Raw genomic sequence first — 23,736 nt, forward strand, 5'->3', positions numbered from 1 at the left:
ATGTGCACCTGCCATCCTCTCTGACTCCTCTCTCTCCTTCCTCCTGCTCCTCCTTCGACCCAGTTCTCCAGACACGCCACAATCATCTCACTCGGCGCTGTTTGAGCACCATCGTGACAACTGCTGCCGGTCCATTTGTGTGTGTTGCGCATGTTTGTGCGTGAATGGTCTGCACTCAAGAGACACCCCTGCTGTGTCTCCTTTTTTTCCCTTATGTCTCTCATCTGCCTCTCTCCCTCCATTCATTGTATCTCCTCCACGTCCTCGTGATCACTACTTGATACGCACTTTGGTTTTCACTGCACACCTCCTGGTCTGCTTTGAACGCGGGCTGAATACACGCAGCGTCACTCAGTACACACCCCCTTCCCTTTTCCGATCATTCCTTTTCCCCAATCTTTCCAATTGTTCTGCTTCAAGTCATTTCTGTCTTTCTCCCCCTCCTCACACTTTGACTCCCCTCCACCCTCACTGGCTGAGTAAGTGCTGCAGCATCGTGCGTATGTGTGAGAAAGCAGCACAGAGCGAGAGAGCGAGAGCGAGAGAGAGAGTGTGTAAGAGGAGTGTGTGATAGCGAAGCACCGGGGATCCTGAGCCTGGAGGGGAGCTGTGTGATGAGAGGGGGCTCTTCTGTGGATGTATAAGCCAGGACAGTGCTTTTTTAAAAAAAATCTTTTTCTTTTTTTTTTTTTTCAGAAGAGCGTTCATGAGTGTGTGTGCCTGCTGATGTGTGTGTGCAACATTGTCGTCGAGCAGTGAGGAGCTCTTTGCGTTACGCAGCCACCAGTGTTCATCTCACTCTGAGGATCGACTCCTCCAGACCTGGCTTTGCAGGGAAAAAAAGCAGATGGATGAAAGGACAGGAAGACAGCTCTAGCCTTTGGTTCCCTTTTGACTTTCCCAGAGACTAGTCCATTTGTGGGGCATCTGTGGCCTCGCAACACCCCCCCGCCACCACCACCATTTCACCCCAAATTGGAAATACAGACACAGCCAGACAGAAAGTCTAATATTCTTCCTTCCAGCTCAGAGAGGAAAATTCCCACCGAATTCAAGCGCCATTGGCTCCCAGATCTGGGAAAGGGGGGGATTGTCTTCTGCAGGGATTTATTTTGGTGGGGTTGACAAGATCCTTTTCTGGAGCTGAAGCAAAATAGGAGGCTGGAAGACAAAACGGGACAGACGCAGGCATGGCTCGCCTCAACTGGTGCCTGGCTGCCGTCATTAGCTGGGGCAAGTTCCTCTTTTCCTGCTTCTTTCCTCTGCGGGGGGCCAAACGAGAGAAGGTAAGACATCACAGAAGGGCTGGAGAACTTACCGGATGACTCCTGCACATGTTCACTTCATCCATTGCGGGTGAATTTCTTTGAGGCAGCCAAAGAATTCCGAATCCTCATCTGCATGATGCATAGCCAGTGGAACTTCATCAAACCATTATCTGTCACTTTGCGCACTGCTGACTTAACCAAGACCCGCACATGACGTAACTGCGAAAATGAACTGGGCGACTGGTCATGGACCATCGGCTCTGGTGGACTGCTTGGTGTGCTGATTCAAGGTCAGTGTTACATCTATGAGGGTCTCCAGGCAGGTGCTCCACATACAAAAGGAGCCCTGGGATCAGAATTTGGATTTACCATTGGTGCCCGCTGGCACTCCAGGGAACTACCAAGAGTGAACATTCTACATTGGGTCACCTTGTCTTCACAACTGCAGAATTGTAACGCACCATCCTTTGGTGGGATTGGCCGTGCCCATCTCAAACTTTCCATTTCTCTAAATCCCCTTCTTCCTGCTTCATTTCTATAGAATGTTTTTGTTGTTGTTGTTCCACCTGTGCTCATGTCTGACACACCAAACTAGCTCTTGATGATATATTAGGAATAAGTTGCCTCCCCTCTTATGGATATTGGTGTTGGACTCGCATTAGGAGATGGATTTACCTGAAAGGGTCCAGAAGTGAGCCTTGGACAAGAAAACAAAGCCTTCATCACTGGCCCATACTTTAACATTACAACAAATTTCCCCATCATTGTCTCGAAGCATCATTCAGTGTTGGTGATGCTGCATGCTTCGAAACTTCCGTCTGTGTTGCAGCTACAAATGTCAACCATTGAAACGGCTGATTAAAAGTGACGGTTTTTCTTTGTTCCTCGTTTCCTTTTTTCTTTTCCTTTTGAATTCTGCCATTGTCGACATATGGAGTGTGGTGCTGCAGCCGCCCGTCAGTCTAAGCCCCGACACCAAACCCCCACCCCCTTTCCCAATTGCCGCAGCTCCTTATCTTTACACCCGTGCGCCATCCGACCACTGTCACGCGCTTGCATTATTGTATGAATGTTGAGTGTGAAGATGTGTGTGTGTGTGTGTGTAGGGCTGTGTGTGCGCGTGCCGTCTTGTGGAGAAGAGTGTTTTTGGCTGGACATGACACATGGCACGTAATACCAGTCCTGCTCCAGTAAGTGGTTGTGGTGTTGTGCGATCTGAACGCTGGAAGACTGTGCAGACTCATGCGAGCACAAATTGCCTCTACATCAGTTGCTTTAAAAAAAAAAAATATTGAACCCACAAACAGTCTTTTGCTAGTAAGTGGGGAGCAACTTTTGGATGGACCTCCCACATGTTGATGATTGAATACCAATAACTTCAGCAGGCATCCTCTAAATGAACTGAACTCTGGTGGTGGCCAGAAGAGCGATTGAGATTTTCCCTGCTGAAACCCCTAAACTGGCATCAAGTTATTTATCTGTAGTCTACAGAGCTAGGTATTTTGGGGAGGTTGTTGTCAAGGCTCTCTTCTCTTTGATCCTCTTACATTTTAGTCCTTTTTTCCATGTTTTTTTTTCTCCTTCACAGCATGTACCGTATTCGCCCCAGCTGCAGCATTAGTGACAGTCACATGACAGTCACATGGCATGGGAGGTTGAAAGTGGCGAGGTAAAAGCTTGTCTGCCTTCGCCACACCAGCAGCTGTGAGGTTTTCAGTTTCCATGGCAACCAAGCTCAAGCCGTCCCCTCATACAGGGACCAGTTTAGAGCGACAGGAGATGGACTGCGTAATTTGCAATTGCGTATTTGACGGTGAATGTGCAGAGACACGAAGGAAACGCTGAGGGACGCTGGTGATGCTCAAAGTCTGTGTTACTATGGCAACAGACTCCACCGCACGTTCACCATCTATTCTCTGCTCTGTGTCTCATTGCCTTGGCTCCTCTCTCGCTATTAAGTGTTTACTCCCTCGTTCGTTTCACCAAAGTCCTCAGGGCCAATAAATTCCGATCAGGCAATGCTGCAGACAGCCAAGAAGGGAACCTACAAATAGTCTGTCAGTGTATCGGCTGCTAAAATATGAATCCCTTTCATTCCCGGTTGCATTTGCATGGCGAGTCTCGGACGAGGGAGGGCCAGCTGTCCACAGGTATGAAAGAGTCGCCGTCCTCCGCATTTGGTGCGTCACTATTCACTGAGACGACGTTCCCCAAGATGGATCCCGGGTTATTGTAGCATTAAGTTTTCATGTGATGGATTGCTCAGCGCCAGAAGTTTTAACTACTGTGGAATTACTCAACATCTCTTCCCTCTCCTGCTCTCTGTGTGAATCTTGCAACTGGTATAGTTTTATAGATGTGTAAGTGCATGTGCTTGACTCTGTGTTTATACTGAGCTGCAGTCTGTTGCAGTGGGAATAAGGGACTAAGAATCTGACCTTACTGTGTAGAAATGTTGTACTGAGAAATACACCACTCCCAACGGCAGGCCTGAAATCAATGCTTTTCACCGAAGAAGAAGCCACTTGAACTATCCAAGAGCCTTACCAAACCTAACGCAACAAATGGCATCGCTCAGACATTCACGCACGTGGAGGCTGGAGGCAACTATGCCTGAACCTGGATGGCGATGATGTAGGCTGTATATCGAACCAATCTGTTTAAGAACAGCTTAGTCTCAGTATAGCTCTTATTTGTTGACAGTATATTAATAGAGCACGCACACACGAGCGCAGATTCCGTGTCAAGTTTACCTATCGCTCGAGGTAACTGTTCCAGTGGAAGTGATGGAGAGCACCCCGGATCAATAAAGCCTGTTTTTTCAAAATGAATTGGCTCTTAGCCTGCTATGGATTCCACTGTGGTCTGATAAAATATGCCTCACCGCCGCATGGAATTTAAACACTTTGCTGTACTCCCTCAGATACAGTTTGTCGGGTGCTTTTTAAAAAAAAATCCCTTTACGGAGGGAAGAACCTGTGTCGCAGTTCCCTCACTCACCCCACCCCACCCCAACAAAAAAAGGTACTGGTTGGATATGCTGTTGAAATGTAACTAAATACATAAATATCTTTAAAAAAAAGAAAAGACAAGCAATACTTTAGTTATACTATCTTATAACTGCACTAGTTATAAGCTATAAGCAAAACAATCCACAGAATGATTGCAAGAAGATTCAAAACAATAAAAGTGATATTCAAAAATGACGTGAGCCATTTGCCACTAAGTGGGAAAAACCCAATTTACACTTTGTGAGAGAAAAAAAGTATGTCATGACAGTTAATGGTTTTGAAAGGATTGGATTTTATTTCAGCATTAACAAGGATTTTCGGTCTTCAGTCGTCTTGACTTGACAAAGTGCTTGGATTTCAACAGTTGAGCAGTGCTTAGTCCTGTTGAGGGTTGCAGGCAGTGCTGCAGCCTATGCCAGCGGTCACTGGGTGAGAGGCAGGACTACACCCAGGACAGGTCACCAGTCCATGGCAGAGCACACACACCATTCAATTTTAGTGAGTCCAAGACCCGGGGAAAACCCACACAGGCAGAGGGAGAACATGTAAACTCCATCCGCGATGGTTCATAGCTGGATTCAAACCCTGGACCTTCTTGCTGAGAGGCAGCATTGCAATACATTATCGATAAAATAACATGGGGTTATGGACATTGAGGAGCTATAAACTGGCGTCTTCTGTCACATTTCAGAACTGGGTTTCACCATTTCAACCCTTTTAAACCTTTCAGCTTTATTTATTTATTGATTATGATTAGTTATTTATGTCATAAGCATGACCTCATGCTGCTGTCTGTCATGTGTTTCATGAAGTTGACTTACCTGACAGGAAGTCAGTCTGTGAGTACTGTGCCTCTTTTGCCTCGGCCAGTTGTATCCATCCTGTGTGTGTGTGTGTGCCTGTGCGTGTGTTTGTGTAAAATACAGTTCTTGCTTTGCTATATAGTTATTATGATACACATTTTTAAAACAATTGGTCACATGTTCTCTGGATCCAGTGTTGAACTCATCCCTGTGCCTCTGCTGAACGGCGTACTTAATGTGACTGTGGTGGGCATTTTGTTACAGTCACGTTTTATTTGGCTTTGGCTTTGCCTTTTACAAAATTTACAGAGACAACAAGCTGAACTCAGGTGAAGTTACCAAACTCATTTTGGGTGACTTGAGTCTGGGGACCGCAGCTCCCATGATGGCTCACATAGGAGGATATTCAAGGTATATTGAGCCCGTGTTGGTGCAGCTGCACAAAGAAACGGGAACGGAAAATGACAATGGAATATTGAAGTAATGTTGTAGAAAACATGAGTCCAGGGGTGTAAGAGATAAAGGTGAGTGTTGAGGAGGAGGAAGAGGCGATGGCTTTTCCCGTCTATTGTGTGTGCACGTGCATGGAACGGGATAGTAACGACCATATTGCCAGTGTTTGGGGCGGAGGACAAGTAATAGCACGACTTTTACTTCTCCCTTTCCCTGGTTTCACCCTGCATGGAATAAAGTTCTGTCAGATCAGGAGAGAGGGAAGTGACTGAGCAAACAAGTGAGAGAGAGGGAGGAAGAACACGGTGGAACAAGCTTGGGAGTGAGGGAGGCACTCAGAAAAGGAAAAGCGAGAGCTGCATCTCTGTCCCATCTATTTGTGCACCTTACCTCTAGCATGGATTTATCTCTGCATGTAAGGAATTTCTTGGAATATCGTGGATTTCTATTGTGAGACAGAGATCTCGACAGAGGAGCCTTTCATTTCAGGATGCCCTCTGTCTCTCTGTCTATGCCCTCTGCTCTGGCGGGGAGGGCGAGGACCTGGGTTTGCCTCTCCTGCATGTTCTGGGTAAGATACTAGATAGAAATTTGGATAGATGTGACAAAAGCTTTCGGCTTTATGCGGAATACATTCGCTAGCTTGTGCTAAATGGAATGATGTGAGTGGCCATTCATGATGACACAGGTGGGCAGTTCACAGACCTCGCGTGATCACACCCGCACACTATATCCCATTACTATTGCATATCGAGAGACTCTCAAGGATGTCGTGGCAGGATTAACGTAGGCTATGAAACCCTCCAATAACTAGCACCTGGAGGAGGACAAAGGGGCAGGAAAAGAAGCTGTTTTAAAGAAGTATTTGATGGGCAGTTTAGAGTCATCTTGGGGCAGTGCTGATCTAGTTGACCACACTGTGGCAACTCGTGTCAGTGTGTTCCTGCATCAAGTCCACTCCGCACTCCAGCTATTTCTGTTCTCTCTTGTATAATTTAATCTACTGGTGCTTGCTTCTCCTGCTATCTGGGACTGCCTGGGAGCATCAGGACCGGGGCTCGCCACACAGCATCAAGGCTGTCCCGGGTTGGAAAAGAACATTGCCCCTCTGCACATACAAATGATTTGTCTCACCACTGTTGCTTGTAAATATTGACGTTAAAGGTGAGGGTGGACATTTGTCCAGCGTTGAGACAAGCTTTGCTCAAATCAGGTTGCAGCATAACGCGAGTCCTTCTCAAGACGTAGGTGGAACTATTGCCTCTTTCTGCTCTGTATAACGCTCATGCCCAACTGTTAAATGAGGCATCTGCCCTACTTTTCAGTAGCATGCAGTGGAGGAAAGAGCCACTTGAATGTGAGGGAAAAGAAGCAGGGTGGAAGAAAAGCTCCCACGCAGTTCATATGCAAAGCGCATCGACGACTCGTCCAGATGTAAAGGCAGCGTTATTTCATCGATGACACAGGCATGGAGACGAGTGACCAGAGTTTGGATGTCAGCGGCAACAAGACAGAGGTTCAGCGAAAGCTCCTCAAACACATGTGATGAATAATTGATCCTCACCCCCTTCGCAGAGAGAGAGAATAAAGAATTTGACATGCTGACAGAAACAGCCACAGATGCAGGCAAATAACGCTGCCTTCTCATTACGGCTTGATCATATGCAAATCAGCTTCTCTATGAATAACAACAACAGCCATATGATTATTAACATATTAAAGAGAGAATCAGTGTTTCCCATGTGAAGACAAGGTTACCCCAGATGTCCGGCCCATATTTTTCATGTAGTTTTATCCACATAGGTCACAACCTATATCCATATATCTATCTCTAAATTGAAGTGAAAGTTTCCCCCAGTGAAGCAAGAGTACAGTATGTCAAGATCTAAATGTTTAAACACAAATGCAGTGCCTGGACTGTTGTACACAAGCTTATCATTTCCATAATTTCTGCCTACAAGAGATATATTTTGTTTCTTTTGCCAAAGCATTTCTCTTAGATTTCACCTTTAACATTTTTTGTCTTCCACTGCCATAGTGCTCATTTAAATGTTGATCCACCAGCTACATCCTGTAGTGATGCAACAACATTAGAAGGAAGGAACGCAAGCACAACTACGTCTGAATGGAAACAGTACATGACGAATCTAATGTACATGCAACATGTTCAATAGAGTCTCAAGCCTCATATGACATGGAAAGCTGATAAATATCAGCTGTAAAATAACTGTTATTCATCACAGCTTTGTGAATAACAATCCTCCACAAACAACTTTCCCTATGACTTTCCTTTCTTCTTGATGTGACTATAGAACGTCACATTCAGTCATTTTTTTTCCCTCCTGCAAATGCAATAAGGACTTGAAATAATGAATAAAAAATGGTATGAACTAGAGCAATGGTGGACTGAACACAATCCAGGTGAAGTTCATTGAGATAGATCATGACCTGAGGGGTGTCAGGCTTTGAAAGACTATAAGGTACTGGTTGTGAAATGTTACTTTGATTTAAAGAGAAAGAATGAGACAACTGCATTCATGGAACAGATACTTTTTAATGTCAGAGTTACTACGTAGGATTAAACGGAAACACTCACAAAGACAGGATTATGGGGTCACGTGACCGATGCTCCTGGTATGAGAAAGAACAGTTCATTGTTCACAGTGACAGCTAACCTCTACCACGAGCTGACAAGAGTGTTGTCCATGACTTATGGCCAGCGATCTCTCCTCCCTAACCTGTTGTAACCACTGTTGTGTCATCTCCTCAGCGCCTCTTTATTTATGTCTGTGTTTAGCTGTATTTCTTTCGCGGAAGAGCTGGATGGGTCATTATGTGTATCCTGCTGTTGCTACACGGCACAAAGCAGCTGAAACACTGGAGACCAGGATGTATGGTAACTCCATCATGTCTACGGTTTGTCTGACAGTGTCCCATAGTGACTCGAAAAATCAATTAGGCTTTGATTGGAGTCACTGCTGCACCACGGTGAGAGCCGCCACTCTATGCGGGTGTATGGCCAATGTGCAAGAGGAAAACTGTCCCCTCTCTAATACGACCATGGACGGTTGCACTGCTTTGTGATGAGCCCACGCTCGAGTGTTGTGGAGAAAGCAAAGGATGCACTTTCAAAATGTAAGAATAGATTTAAAAACAGGGTTGTTCTAAGGTCCCCATAATGGCCCATTTATACTTCTTTCCATGCTCTACATTTATTCCGGCCGTGTTTCTATGGGGCTAGAACAGGGACAGCTTACGTTGGCATTGAATAAAAGAACATTGAAAATTTATTTTCTGTTTTTAATTGAAAAAAAGGGTACAGGCATTGAAAAAAGTAGGCTATTGCTGCCGCAAGAGAAGGTGCACTCGATTTGCACGAACAGTGGAGCTTCGGTTCTTGACCACAATCCATTCCAGACAGCCGTTCGAGAAGCGAATTGTTCTAAATCTGAATCAATTTTTCCCATTACAATGGAAAAAGAAATTATGCGTTCCAGAAGGCCTTAAAGTAGGCTTTTGTAGGAGTGAATATAGAGTGTCTGCTGCAGGTGCGCTGTTCCTCTATGTGTGTGGCCGCTGCATGTGGGAGGGGTTGCCGAGTGAGTGACGTCTCTCCAGAAGTGAAGAGGTGCCCGGTGCGTGTCCAGCTCTGAATGTGCGCTTCTGTGCAGTTTGGCTGTGACAAAGTCATAAACCAAGTCACGCTCTGTCCCAGACTCGCCTCATCCCTGTCCCAGCTCCAGCCCACAACAGGACATCAAACCCTGGAGTGAGCGCTCCAGCCTCAGAGGTGTGGAGAGCACCTCCCCTGTGACACTCTACCACGGTCCAGTGTGGAGACAGGAAAGGTTTTACACCTCAATATGAAGAAAAAGCAGTCAGTAAATGTAGCTAACGGGACACGTCTGCATACAGAGGCTGCGTTATACACAAAGCGTGTCGTGGGTCAGCTGATCGGTCCGCGCACATTATGTTTTTTTCCGGCTTTTTTCGGGGGCATTCGAGTTCTGGATTTTCGTTCGAAATCAGAAGCAAAAAAATCTCTAAATTTTCGTTTGAACTCTGATTTGTTCGATATCTGGGACGTTCGAAAACCGAGGTTTCACTGTACTTGGCCACAATTTAGTACTTTGTTCCGTTTTACTTATTTTGTGGCTAATATTTATTTGTTTATTTTTTGCTGTGTCAGGTCTGGGGTTCTGTAGGCATGAGCTTCACCAAACACTGAACGTTATACTAATATGCAAATGACTTGCAGACACAGCGCAAATCCCGCCCCTTCCCTCTCCCCTATCATTCCCTCTACAGAGCTAGATGACTCAAAAACAGGTTTTTCTCTGATCACATCACCTTTTTTGCTCTCAAAATAATCCCAGTGCTCGCTCAACGTTGCATACGCTCATATTTTGACGCTCCTTCCGTTATTGACCATTAACAATGCTTCTTCCAAAGTTGCCATATTGGTTTTGGGCAGTGTATGGCCTATACCCCCTTATCATACTTACTTACTTTTTCTGGATTCCCTCTTAGTGCACAGGAGAAATTCATTTTTAATAACAGTATTCCTCAACATTGGTGGGTGATAATCAACAATGGAGTTCATTAGCGACGGACTAATGAATCATAAGCGGCAGTGACTTCATGATCAGAGCTCATTGATCTTTGTGTCTCCCGTAAACCTGTTATTGATCACACAGCGGCACACAAACAACATCAGCCTCGCACACACATCTGTTGTTGCGGGATTTCTGCTGCTTCAGTTCAGCCTCACAATCCGTCAAAAGGATTCCTCGACTCACTGGTAAGAGAGCGGAGAGAGGAGGAAGAGATCTGCAACAATCAGGCGACCGGCCTGTGCAGTCACTCCACTGGGATTTATTTGATTCACTTCCATGAATAAAAGATCCCATCTTTGTTCTGGTACACTTATCCATACTCCCATGTTGCAAGACTGGATCGCATTGATCTAAGGCTGGAGGAGGTGATTTGATTCTGAAAGCATGGCGTTTAAAACGTAAGCACGTTTCCAAGCCATCTTATTTACTGTATGTTGCACACTGCGCAAAACAGTTGAACAAAGTGTCGTACAGTGCAAAAACATTGCTTTCCTCAGCCTCACCCTAAATCTAACCACCCGAAACACACACTCACACTGCTGAAGTCTGGGCTAAACAGCAGGTTATAAACCATAACTACCAGTTGTTTTGAGAAAGTCTTCCATTCACTGGTTCTTCAGATGGAACTGTATTCATGAAGAATGACTAACCACAATAAAGGTCATGAGACGTTTCTGGACACCTGTTGTTCTCGTCTCTCATTTGTCTTGAACCCTTACCCTCTCCATCGGCAATCTACTGACACAACAGGCCCCTGAAAACTTGTCTGTAGGGTAGTGGATGTGGTCATAGTCAAAACCTCTGGAGCTATTTGCAACGAACCTTTTAGAGTTTTCTCAGTGAACTATTCAATTTCGATGTGCCTATTTCAAAAGGCTGCAGCTTGAATCCTGTAATAGATGTAATAGATGATAGAAGTCAATTCACTCATCTGTGTATTATGACTGGCCATAGTGGATTACATCACTTTTGAAGATGATTTTCTGATCCACTAGTGATGCTCATCCTCACCTCTCAAGCAATGACAATGCCCTCACTTTCTGTCTCACATTCCGCTCTTCTTCTTCTTCAATCTGAGACAGTCAAATTTGCCCTCTTGCTCTCTGTAACTCTCCGACTGGATAACTACTACCACCCTTGTCTCCAAGGGTTTTCAAACTCTGATTACTCCTAAACTTTGATGGAAACAGCCGTATATGTTTCTCACCATCTGCTTATGTCAGGTCATAACTACATTAGGCTTCATATTGGCAGCGTGGCTATTGTAAGTGCTGCAACGTTAGCAACTTTGGTACCTAAAAGGCTAATAAAGAGGAATTGAAAAGAATATAATCTTGGTCTGTGGTCAAATGTTTGAAATGTGTTTTAACTCTGTGAGCTTCAGAGCTTCACAGTGTTTTTTTGGATTCATTTTACTTTTAAAAATAGTTGAGTAAGAGCAAATATCATCTCAAAGATGGGGAACGAGTCCTTTGGACTATTGTCTTTCTCAGCTCAGTAGAATATGTCTCACCTGGCATCACATTGCAAAACCGCCTTTTGATTTTGTGTTGTGTTTGAAGTTGGGCAGGTGTGGCTCTGCTGATGTACCTGCGTAGGTTGAAACATATTGTGAGGTTTCATGACACAGTACTGAAGGGTAGATGAGGATTCATGACGCAGTGTCCTGATTTTCAGAGGCCACCAGAAAACCAGGTCACTGTTTCTTCAAGCCTGCAATACTGTTTCATGATACCTCATCTACCCGCCACTACTCAACCCCGCTTCTCTTGGCTGATGTCTCCATTCCTAATTCCTAACTCATTTCAACTCTTGACGTTATAAGTCATGCAATGTTTTATGATCCATTCCAAGCTCAGCACAGATGGCATTCATCAACATTTTGTATCATTAAGGCATTGATATTTAACTGACCACTACCTACACTTTTTGTACTGTATACAGTCAGCGGTGGTTGACAGGAATTCATTTGGTCGGTTCCAGCTCTAACCTTAATTCTGTTCTACCTGTTAGTACTGTGCAGGTGATGGTCATGGTAGATAACTAAAATAAAGCCATCTTTCATATTAACTGCTGATGTTCGGACTGACCCTGTGTTGTGCAGTACTTTATAGAAGAAGTGATTCTGTTTCGCCTGCTTGTGCTTGCACTGTAAGCATGAGTAAAGACAAATCCAGAAGGTAGTTTCTGGCTCATTTCATCAGTCGTCTACACAGCATATGACTGTGTGTTTTGTAACCATCAGAGATGTCGCACCTTATTTGTGAGAAGGAGAGAAAGGTGCCTTTGAGCTCCTGGTCCCTCATCGCTGGTCTCTGCGACCAAGTGGGGTCGCGGTCACAGTAGCACAACAAGGCTATTCATTAGCTAAGTGCACCGTTAGTAAGGAAGAGTGCAGCCGTGATTTACTGCCCCTTTTGTCTCTCAGATGACACACACACACACAAACACACAACAACAGAAGACACCTGTCCTCTGCTTCCTGTCTACTCTTGCCACAAAAATTTTCCAAGCCTCCAGCTCTGAGCGGTTTCTCCAAACTCAGTTGGATTCTGACTGTGTGGATTCATGTTGTTTCAAATAAACACAGATTCTAAGTCATTAAAAATGCTGTGGAAATACATCCTCCAACTGCTCATATGCTGAAGGAGTGATGAAAGAACCTGGATGAAAACGCTCTTTATTTTTTCATGACGCTATTATCCCAATCCATTAACATTTTAACTGCCAAATTCTAGATTATCGACCAGTTTATAGTGGGGTCAAGGGTCATTCCCTTTATGGCCGCATATTGTCGCAAACAAAGATTCAGTCATAGTGAAGATGTAGCCAAGTTGTGGAAGGACACAGCACTGTTTACATCACTGTTTGTCTTGGTTCTCCTTCTCATCTCCTGTTTCTTCCACTGCACTCCATGTTGACCCCAGTTGCCATGGCAACATTGCAGCAATGGCATCTAGTTCTGTGTGATAGTTCCAACACAGTAGCTTTTATTGCAGTGAACATGGATTTGTTTAGGGGGTTTCATCCATTTCAAATTGTGTATTTAACTATCCCAGTAGAGCTGACATTCCTCAATTCAATGTTTAGACTGGTTGTCTGTGCATGTGTAGTGTCACCAGCACAATGAAACATTTCAACTGTCTCTGTATCTGTGCAGGTTTGTGCTTCAGGTTTGCCTCTAAACAAAATACTTGTTAGAGTAACTGTCATAAAATGCAATGCATGACCAACCATCACAATTGTGTCCGAAGATCTTTACATTACAACGAAGTGAATCGTTTTCAAGCACCTTAAATCTCACTTCAGTGTTTTCTAAGGATGAACACGCAGTGTTTTATTTTATCTTTTAGCAATTACCATCACTGTCTCTCCTTTATATGATTCTTTTTTTCCCCTTGAATTGTGTGAAGTTTGGTCCATAAGACCTAAGAGAGTAGGCAAGGATCAGAGAAATCTCTCACAGCTGTGATCTGTTTCCTTGCCACACTGTTGTCACTCGCTAAAGTTGTACCCCGAGCTGTGAGTCCAAACCTGAAGACAACAGGGCACTTGTTGAATTCTTGAATTTTTTTTCAAATTGGTGGCAGATGATCTATCAGTTTGTCTGACAGTGAAGTGGTATAGGTTTATCAAATTGCATAAATTCAGATTAGTGGTCACCAACTATGACGGCAGTGCAAGCCACTCCAAGGGTTCCAGAAGTCGGACTGCCTGGTACACGCCTTTTTCTCGATCATCTATTCATAATGAATGGTAAATATCATTCATCAAAGACCTTTATTACTTTAGTGATTCTGATTTAACAAGATTTGAATAGATTAAAATGACGGTATGAGCATGTTAAAGCAGCGGAATGTGTTTTCAGCAGAGCATCCACCATGCTCCCTGTTGCTATGGCAGTCACCATGTTGGTGACTCTGTCCAGGTGACTCTCATATGATCAATAATCAGTGAGGGAACATACATTTATTATCAATTTAACAGCAGACACCTAGTGAGCATTAACAATGTACACTCAAATGTGTCTTCAGTATCACAGCATAGTGCGAAACTGGCCACATGTCATTCAGCTCAAAGGACACCCAAAAGATGTTGAGTCGGTTGGATTTTCAAACATTATAAAATTAAAACGTGTTAAAAGACAAAATCGCACTGAAATAAGCAATTTTAACGTGTCCATCGCGACAAAAATATATGTCTATTCACAACGGATGGGGAGATGAGGCATCATGAAACAGTATTGCAGGGTTGATGAAACACTGCCCTAATTTTCAGAGGCCACTGGATGGCGCTCTTGGTTTAGGAATGATATGAATTAGTTTGAACTACTTGTTCACGTCCAAACATTTTACAGCAGACACTGAAAATCAGGACACTGTTTCATGAAACCTCAACAACCCTTCAATACTGTGTCAGGAAGCATCATCTGCCCATCACTAGCTTAAACATAATCCATCCCCTTCCGTAGACAACACCTTGTTGACAACAAAACAGGGAGCATATTGGGAGATTCCACCTCCACATTGGCTAAGGAATGTCTTCCCCTCAGTGAATCAGAAGTTTTGATAGGTAGTTGAAGATGCCTTGGGCTCCAAGTCTATCGTAGTTGGAGTTACCACAGTTCAGGAAAGTCAGGCTTGTCGTGCTAGACGTGTTGAACCTGATGTTTTTGTATGTTCTCAGATTCCTGTGAAGGTCATTGAATAAGGTCTTCATGATTAGGACAAGTGAAGCCAAATGCAAACCTGTAGTCGTGCGGTGAGTTAGCATTTGCCGAGAGTTGCTTGCTCGAGGACGAAACATGTCCCATCTTGTATGTCGTGAAATGAGGTCAAATGACAAAATACACAAATGCTTCGGTTCTTACATGATGTCATTGGTTTAGTGAGTGTCTTTTTCCCGTGGTGTGCTGCATCAGGCTCTGCAGTCAAGGTCAGCAACCATTCCTCACTGCAGCTTATGGCCACTGTGACAAAAGCCATTAAGATTTGGGAAGATATGGAGGGGTGTACGGCTTTGTCCAACGCATTGAGGCAAAGGGACTGCGGCATGCGAGGCCAGTGAAAACCGCTAAGCCTGATCTTGGGCAAAAAAAAATAAATGTGGAGGACATTTAGGTATTATTTATGGAAGTGACAATTGGCAGCAAATTTGATTTTTTTAAATGTGAAAATATCCAACATGTCTTGTAGTTTTAATCAATGTCACTTGATTTGTTTGTGTGAAAATTGAAAAAACTTTTTATGTGTGGTCAGGTGACACCACGGGAACAGGTGACACCTGGGCAAAGTGCGGCCCTCTGCCTGTATTTATGTGGCCCTCATGAAGTCAGACTGAGATTATGAAACTCGATTCTAAATATAAGAATTTACTTTTCTTTTTTTCCCTTAAAGCTCTCCACCTTTTCATAGATGAAACACATTATAGTGGCTTCAATTACTGATGGGTTGATGAGGCTTCATGAAACAGTGTCCTGATTTTCAGGGGCCACTGGATGGTGCTATCTTATATCAAATGCTTGGACTTGAACAAGTCAATGAAACCTCACATCATTTCTAAACCTAGAGCACTGTTTCATTAACCTGGCAATACTGTTTCATGACACCTCATCTACCCATCACTAGCATCAATTGATCCTTTTGTGAAAATGTATTGCCCTGCCAAAAATTTCTGAAGCTGTTACTATTAGTGAGTGTAGATGCTATTTTCTTTTTTCAATATTTTCTACCAGTAAATAAAGGTGGGGGCTGACACGATGGGACCCACACATAAGATGAACCCCTAGTGGAGTTCGAGCACTAGCCCTTTTCCCCTCTTCTTCCATGCATGATACAAGTGCACTGTCTTGAACCCATTTATTTTCTTCATTCTCAGACCTTCAGAAAAAAATAGTCACCTTCTCATCTGTTCCATGCATTTAATTTAAAAGTCTTAGGTCTGACGTGAATCGGCAACCAAACTTACTAGGCCACTGGTTTGACATATCTATTGAGGTCTAAATATTGCACATGGAGAACGTCTAAGACATATTTAAGCTCATTATTTCAGGGCTTTTTTTTTTTACCTTAAAGGCTGCCACATTATTTCCAGCATTAATTGTATAAGGGGTCGGGTTTTGGTTTTTGCTATTTACAATAGGAATGACTGAGAAGGATAATAGCTAAGAAGAATGAGCTTGTTTGTGGGGAAATATTATATATATACAGCTGTTATGAATAATAATTCTCTAATAACTAATACAAGTCAAATGTCCATGTCACTGTACATATTGCATGCACACTAAATTCATTCTCAAAACGTACTCATTCTGAAGCAGTTGTTGTGCCGGGGAGACCAGTGAATGAAAATACATATTGACAGGCAGAATAGCGGCTGGAGACAGTACTATTGGTCAGGTGACTGTAGACAGGTGTGGGTCTGATGAAAACGGATGATAAAATTTGAGGTGTGCTCTTGACCACTCCAGGATCATGTTTTCCGTGATATTCCGATTGTTCCTGGCTGGTTCCTAAATGTTGTGTTCCTGAAAATAAGGACGAGCCCAGCTTCATTGAAGTTGCACTTTATTTCAGTGATTCAAATGTATGATGTGTTTTATTGAGTTGTTCTGTGATGAAACTGACTTTCTCTCCAAAAAGATCTATCCAGATTCTTTCTGATGTTAAGTCACCTTAAGTCAGAGAGGTGGGCAGAAGACTGGCATCTCCAGTCGGGCTTGGATTAACATGCACACTCTTGAGCAGTTCTCAATAGACTGAGAAAGACATTTACAGTGTGACACCTGTAGGACGTTCTGGATCAGGTTCTTTTTTTCTTTTTAACTCTTCAACACTTTCATTCAGCAAAATGAAGCAGGCTCTTTCACTTGAGGCTTGTACACTATACATTTTCAGTCAGTATCATCATGCTGCGTTAGCTAACCATAAATGGGTGACCTTGCAGTTCAGTTTAGAATAACTACGACTTTGTCTGAAAAAAAATGGGCATGTAAATTGAGCTGTGAAGCACTGAAGCTCCTCTCTCATACCTGGCGTACTGTGCCTCCTCTGATCCTTTATCAAAGGACGACAAGGGCCATGGAAGCTCTTATTGTCATCAGGGTTTCTCATGTTTCTATGTTCAGTCCTACTAAAGGAAGGCAGTGGATGATCATCAACACCGGTGACCTAGTTCTGATTGTCTTAACTGCTTTCATCATGCAGAATAGCGTAGTACAGGCTTACGCTGACATTGCAATTTGTTTGCTTGCATTCCTGTTTGTGCTGCAAATGCACAACAGCAGCAGTTGCGGGTCCAACCTTTTTCTTGTCTCATCATAAACATGGCACAGTCACTCAACTAGAAAACGTCGCAGTCAACGCATGCTTTGTTGGTGGACCAGTGGAATCAATACGTCTCATGTGATGGTGATGGTCTGTTTTTTAAATAGTGGTCGGGACTTGATCAAGTCACATGAAAATCACATGAACTCTCATACCCCATTAAATGACTGAAATGTGGAAAGAATATTAAGAATAGTGATGCGCTGATGAGGCTTCATGAAACAGTGTCCTAATATTCAGAGTCCACCAGATGGTGCTGTCGGTTTAAAAATGATGTGAGGTTTCACTGAAATGGTTGTTACAAGAACTTGGACTCTGTTTCAAGAAGCCTCATCATCCCATCACTAGTAACCAAAAATATGAAATGTTGTAATTGTAGTAAAATACACTTATGAAAAGAGGAACCAAGCTAAAGCAGATGACCTGGGTATGCAACAAAGAGGAGGAGGCAGAGCAAGGGGGACACACATAGCTGAACTGTGTGGCTTTCAAATGAAAACAAGCAAGTGGAAAGGGCAGAGACAAACAAAACGAAAAACTCCACTCAATGCCAAAGTTTGTTTCCATTCACTGTCGACATGTCAGGCGTCCACACTACGTGACTCTCCTCTGACTCGTTCTTCCTCCTTGATTCCGCAGCCAGACGAGCTGGAGGGCGTCCACACGCACTCCTTCAAGCTGAAGCCATTCAAGAAGGCCAAGAGCTGTGATATATGCAAGCAGGCCATCACCAAGGAGGGTCTCATCTGCAAAGGTGAGTGTGCACAAACTTCACGCTCTGTGAGCGCTGGTGATGGGCTGATGAGGCTTCATGAAACAGTGCCCTTGTTTTCAGAGGCCACCAGATGATACTTTTGGTTCAAAAATGATGGGAGGTCTCATTGCAATGGTTGTTTAAATCCAAAAGATTTTAGTGCAGAGAGCGCCATCTAGTGGCCACTGTTTCATAAAGCCTCATCACTAGTGAGCGCTTGTTTGCCTACTAATGTTGATACGCCCGTCGAGTTTAAGCAAGGGCTCGCGTTGTTCTTAACTGAAAAGCATTCACCCGACATACATGCATCAACAAAATGAAAAAAAACCTCATTGGCCTCATCAACAGGGTGAAGTCTGTTTACTGCACAGTCATCCACACGGGTCCTGGTTCGCTGTCCTCGCGCTTCGCTGACTCTGAGTCCCTCCACAACACAACTGAACAAAAAATGTATTCCCATCCATCTACATCTGCACATCTCAAAACAATAACAGTAAAACATGTTTACCTAACTTAAATAAAATATTGTTTGTCAATTATTGTAATTTCGACAAAATATAAACTTTTTTCATCACAAAAAACAACACAAATTATGACTCAAACTTCCCGCTACTCTAATAGCAGCTTCCAATGTAATATAGCAGATTTAAATTCCTTAGAAAAAGTGTCGGTGGGTAGATCTTTGGAATATAGTTCTGCAACATCTGGATTTGGTAATGTTTGATAAAGTCTTGAAAATCGACTGATTTCTAAATGAGTATTGAGCGTTCAGATCAGTTGGACATTAGCCTGCGTGCTATTATAGCAGGACATTAGCCTGCATGCTATTGGCATTATGGACAAAAGCAGATAACACACTGCTCATAACAGCCCTAGCACCAGTCACTATTCACTTTCTTCTAATTGTGTTGACAAATAGAACCTGGCAGGCAGGGACCAGGCCGTGTGGGGGTTTTGGCAGGAGGATTTATGGTAAAAATTAGCAGGGGCACAGGCGGCTGCTGCTGCATTAGCCTAGATAAGAGGGGAAGTGGGGTGAGGGATGAGGGGGCAGAAAATCAGGGAATGGACGGATTAGCCGGTTGACTTGAAAGAAAAAAAAATGGAGGGAAAGGAAACAGTCATTTCCCTTTCATCCTGGCCTCCACGACCCAGCGAAAAGTCTGCAGCTCTGCACCAACACGGTGGGATAAAGCATGTTTCCGAACGTGCATACAGACACGTTCTCCTGTCTGTGGTTGCTGGCGTTGCAGCCAGATGCACTGATCCTGAAGGCTGTGATGCTCGCCTCAGTGAGACAGTGCCAACACTTCCAGAGAGCAGGTCACAGAGAAGTATCAGGGTGGTGAAAATGTCACTGTCCCTTCTTTTGAATTCTGTCTCTCTATATATGTTTTTATACAAGGAACAAATGTGGAGGAAAAATTATACTGAATCATAAAATATTTATGATTTATACTTCCATGAAACTGCTGTCCTAAGGAGGGACAAATATTCAGTCATAAGTTCTGAAGTTCTAAAACAGAGGTGCTACAGATGGCTGTTTAGAGCACCTTCAAATGTGGACACTGCAGTTAAACAGCCCAAAGTAGTATTAAAAATAAGACATGATAATCTCCAAGTACATGACAGGGGAAAAAAGTCACATGTAAATGTGTCTCAGAGTGCTTCTTTGTAACTACAACCATTTTCCTCCATCAAGTCAAAGTCATTGTTGGAGGATTCTTAGAACTGCGCTTCTGCGCACTGGACCACCCAGCAACTGCAGCTGGGTGTTTGTCATCTCCTGTTTCACTTCTCCCATTTCTCTCCAGCTCAAGTCCACCTTGGGTGCAAAACATTCAGCACAAGTCAGATGTTTAACTGTGACCGCATAATGTGATTGATTATTGAACATGGACCCTGTCTCACTGTGGTAAACATGACTTACATACATCTCCAGTTCTAGTCTCCGCTAGTCAAAATCAACTGGCAAATGGATGTATTTCAGTTTTTGTGGGAGCAAACCGGGACAACCAATACAATATATTTGTTTTCAACCTGTGATGGTGACATGTGATATGTCAGTTTAGGGGAGGCTGGGGAGACCTTTTGCCAAGGGTCCTGTTCAGTAGTATATAAAATTCCAATACTCCTGAAAGCACCATCCGCCTACAAGATTGGTGCTTTATCCAAGAGAGAGAAAGAATTGAAAAAGAGCAAAGAAATGAAAAAAAAAAATCTGTTTATTTCAACCTGATCAACTCCAGCAAGTAGCGCAAATTGCTTGATCTATGGTGGCCTCAAGTGGACAAAAGTAAGTCTCACTGAAGAGAGAGTCATGAGAAAGGATAGATATTTACAGAAGTTAAAAAAAAACAAAAAAGTTAAGTTTCACTTTCAGTGTGAGGTGAAAAAAAGAGATGTCTGTTTTGGGATTTTTCACATGCGTTTAATCACGTCCACCTTTTGTTCTTTGTCTCCTCCTGCAGCATGCCGTCTGTCCTGTCATAAAAAATGTGAGGTGAAGGTAAGAATTGTTCCTTATATTATTGAGACTTAAGACGTGATCCTGTGTGTGTTGTTACATTTCTCCACATGGCAGGCGGTGTGCTAATAATGTCCTCCATCAAGGAGGTTATGTTTGTTGGTCTGTGTTCAAAATAGCTTGAAGTATGTGGCATGGGACGAGGGACAAACAATTTAATTTTGGAAGGGATCCGGATCACCATCTGGACTCAGCACTGTTCGGGATTGTCAAGGATTCTTTGTTTGACATCTGAGGGCTTTTCGATTTGCTATATTTGATTTGGATGAGTCAGTTCTTTGCGACAGACATGAGATATGAGCGTTTGGTCGTGACTTGTTTTGGGAGTTCCTCCCTTCACGTTTCAGGTTCGTGGATGCCGAAAGACATCAGTAAAGATCAGTTCCTGCGGGCTTCTGGGACTGCTGAGATGGCAGCCTCAATTCTCTTCACCATCAATCATGTTGGAAGCAAAAGAGGCAGTTGAGTGTGGTGCGGGGTGGTCATTTGGTGTTGAGGTGAAACCGGCCCTCAGTTTCACATCTCACATCCACTCATTCTAAAACAAACACAGTTTAAGAAAGGTAATGCTGTTTCGAGTGTCGTCCCTAATCTAGCGTCCTTTGTTTTCCAAACATGAGCATATCGGAAAAGACCACTGCTCTAGATTGGTCTTGGTCTCCAGACCACTTTTATAGGGTCTCCGTCTCAAATGCATTTTTACTCGGCCCTGTTTCAGTCTTGTAGTGGACAGACTTGGGATTTCTATTCAAGACTGGTCGAGACCGACAGTGAATACTAGTGATGGGCTGATGAGGCTTCATGAAACACTGTCCACATTTTCGGAGCCCACTAGATGGCGCGCTTGGTTTAAAAATGATGTGAGGTTTCGTTTAAATGGTTGTTTAAATTCAAAGATTTAAGAGCAGAGAGCGCCATCTGGTGGCCTCTGAAAATCAGGACACTGTTTCATGATACCTCATCAGCCCAGCACTAGTTGGATACAGTCATAATTGGTAAGCATGAGATGGATTCCGACGTTTTTTCTTTGGTGGCAGCTAACCAATAAGGTTGGTGCTGCTTACTTCACCTGCCACCAGATTGGTTAACCGATGTGTGTTTGTCTCTTTCGAACAAAACCATGAACTGCAGCTCATGAATTTGAGACTTGTTGTATATATTGTCTGTCTTGATCTTGATCTCCAAATGTAGCGGTCTTGCCATGGTCGCCATACCCTCCATCCTCTTGGTCTCGGTGTTGACTCCAACACTAAACAGACACAGACGGAGCCAGGAGAGCCTTGGCGACGTCATAAATGAGAGCTGGCAGTTAGCAAACAGTGTCATTGTCTCTCATTCATATTGTCAAAATGTATTCCAAAGCGCATGTTTAGGCGTTTAGATTTATGACTTGACTTTGAATTTCAGTTTAAAGAACCAATGAGGACCCACCAAAGGATCTAAGGGGGTGAAGAGGTACCCAGGACTTGGCTTGGAGCCAGCGCAGCGAGGCTACACTGTGGTGATGAGCTGTCACCTGTTAGAACAAGTTAGAAGTCGTGCAGCTGAGGGCTTTTTCTGTGCAATATAATGAGCTGACACTGGTCAAGACACCTAATGTAACACTGATCTAATGTTAAAAAAATGAAAGAGGCTTAAGACTTTTTGACGGATTCGTTTTTTTGTTGTTGTGAGTATTGTCATGACCAGAAATATTACCACAGCCAATATGTTTTTAAAACGTGTGCATACGTGGGCAGCAAACCCTGGTTTTATTGCCTCATTTATTTCCTTCATGTGTTGGTGAAATGTGGCGTTGCTGGTTTTGGCTTTTGGCAGCACCACAGGGTCAGTGTGAGACCAAAAGTCCAGTCAGATTTGAAGCAACCAGAGCATTTGTCACATAGACACAGAGAACTTGTCTTGGTGCAATCGATACGACATGACATGGAAGGATATTTCACAAATACTGCATTTTATATTGACCACTCTCGATTGGACCTCTTCTTTGATATTCATTTTTATTTAATATATCTTGCATACTCTTATTCTCGTTCTGCTAGGGTTTAAAACAAACTAAGTATTTCTGTTTACAGCACGAAAGTGTTGCTCTGGCAGGTGTATTTATTTTGACTGCAGTAATGGACAAAATTTCAGATTGACGTTTGATCCTACAGTAGGTCGTAATGGCTAGTCCTATACTTGGTAAGAATGTTGGTCACAGCTCTGGCAGAAACATGTGAAGAGCTGTGACAGACCCCAGACAGTGTCAGTGAAGACATCTTTGAGTTCCTCTGCAGATTCCTACAGAACAGAGACACGCATGTTGTCTGGCCAGCTGCCTCTCACTGACAGACACATGACTTGTTTATCTGGAGGAGGCGTGGCCAACGCTGATGTGTTGGGATTTTCATATGCACCATGGAAAGGTACCAAAGCATATGCTCGAGTTTCTTGTGGAAACCATCTCATTTGACAAATAATAGGACAAATAGGATTAATAGCACTCGACACAAATACACTGAGAGGTGAGGTCAAAATGGAGTACATGCATCCGTACGGTACTTGTGTGTCCATCCAAAGCGATGTGCGTGAGGGTGAGGTCTCATGTGGTCATGGAAAGACGACCATACAAAGCCGAACACACAGTCACTGCCTTCCCCGGAACACCTCTCCTCTTGGGTACCAGAATCAAACAGAGGCTCCGAGCTAGTTTCCTGACCTTATATAGCCTGTTGCAGAGGAATTTGTGGCTGTAGATGGGAAAGCTGGAGGAGGGAAGAGTGTGTCCTGGTAGAGTCAGGGGGATGGACAAAATTAAGTTTGGTAGCTGTCATGTGCTGGATTATGGCTGCTGTTTTGATTGAGCAAAGAGGAGGAGAGTAGCAGCTCTCCCTCTTACATTCCCTACTGGATTAGGGGGTGAGGACTGGACAATGAGGAGGTGGGAGCAGCAGGTAAGACTGTCTGCATAGATATATATGCAACTGTCGGGTCATT

The 23,736-nt window shown here is 43.6% G+C and overlaps 1 protein-coding gene across 5 annotated transcripts in view; it reads left to right on the forward strand.

Moving 5' to 3' along the window:
• The first annotated feature begins 532 nt into the window (after window positions 1-532).
• tns1a (tensin 1a) overlaps window positions 533-23,736 on the forward strand; it is a 64,715-nt gene continuing 41,511 nt past the window's right edge. For 3 of the 5 annotated variants that reach the window (XM_053861182.1, XM_053861199.1, XM_053861191.1), the window contains exons 1-3: window positions 533-1,286; window positions 18,116-18,230; window positions 20,702-20,739. In XM_053861182.1, coding sequence (XP_053717157.1) covers window positions 1,191-1,286; window positions 18,116-18,230; window positions 20,702-20,739 — 249 coding nt within the window. In that variant the 5' untranslated portion in view covers window positions 533-1,190. Of the gene's footprint in view, window positions 1,287-5,812; window positions 6,107-18,115; window positions 18,231-20,701; window positions 20,740-23,606; window positions 23,694-23,736 lie in introns of those variants that run through there. The other 2 variants (XM_053861184.1, XM_053861208.1) reach the window with 2 other exon arrangements.

This window comes from Synchiropus splendidus, chromosome 1 (assembly GCF_027744825.2).
Source record: "Synchiropus splendidus isolate RoL2022-P1 chromosome 1, RoL_Sspl_1.0, whole genome shotgun sequence".
In the NCBI taxonomy this organism is placed as follows: domain Eukaryota; kingdom Metazoa; phylum Chordata; class Actinopteri; order Syngnathiformes; family Callionymidae; genus Synchiropus; species Synchiropus splendidus.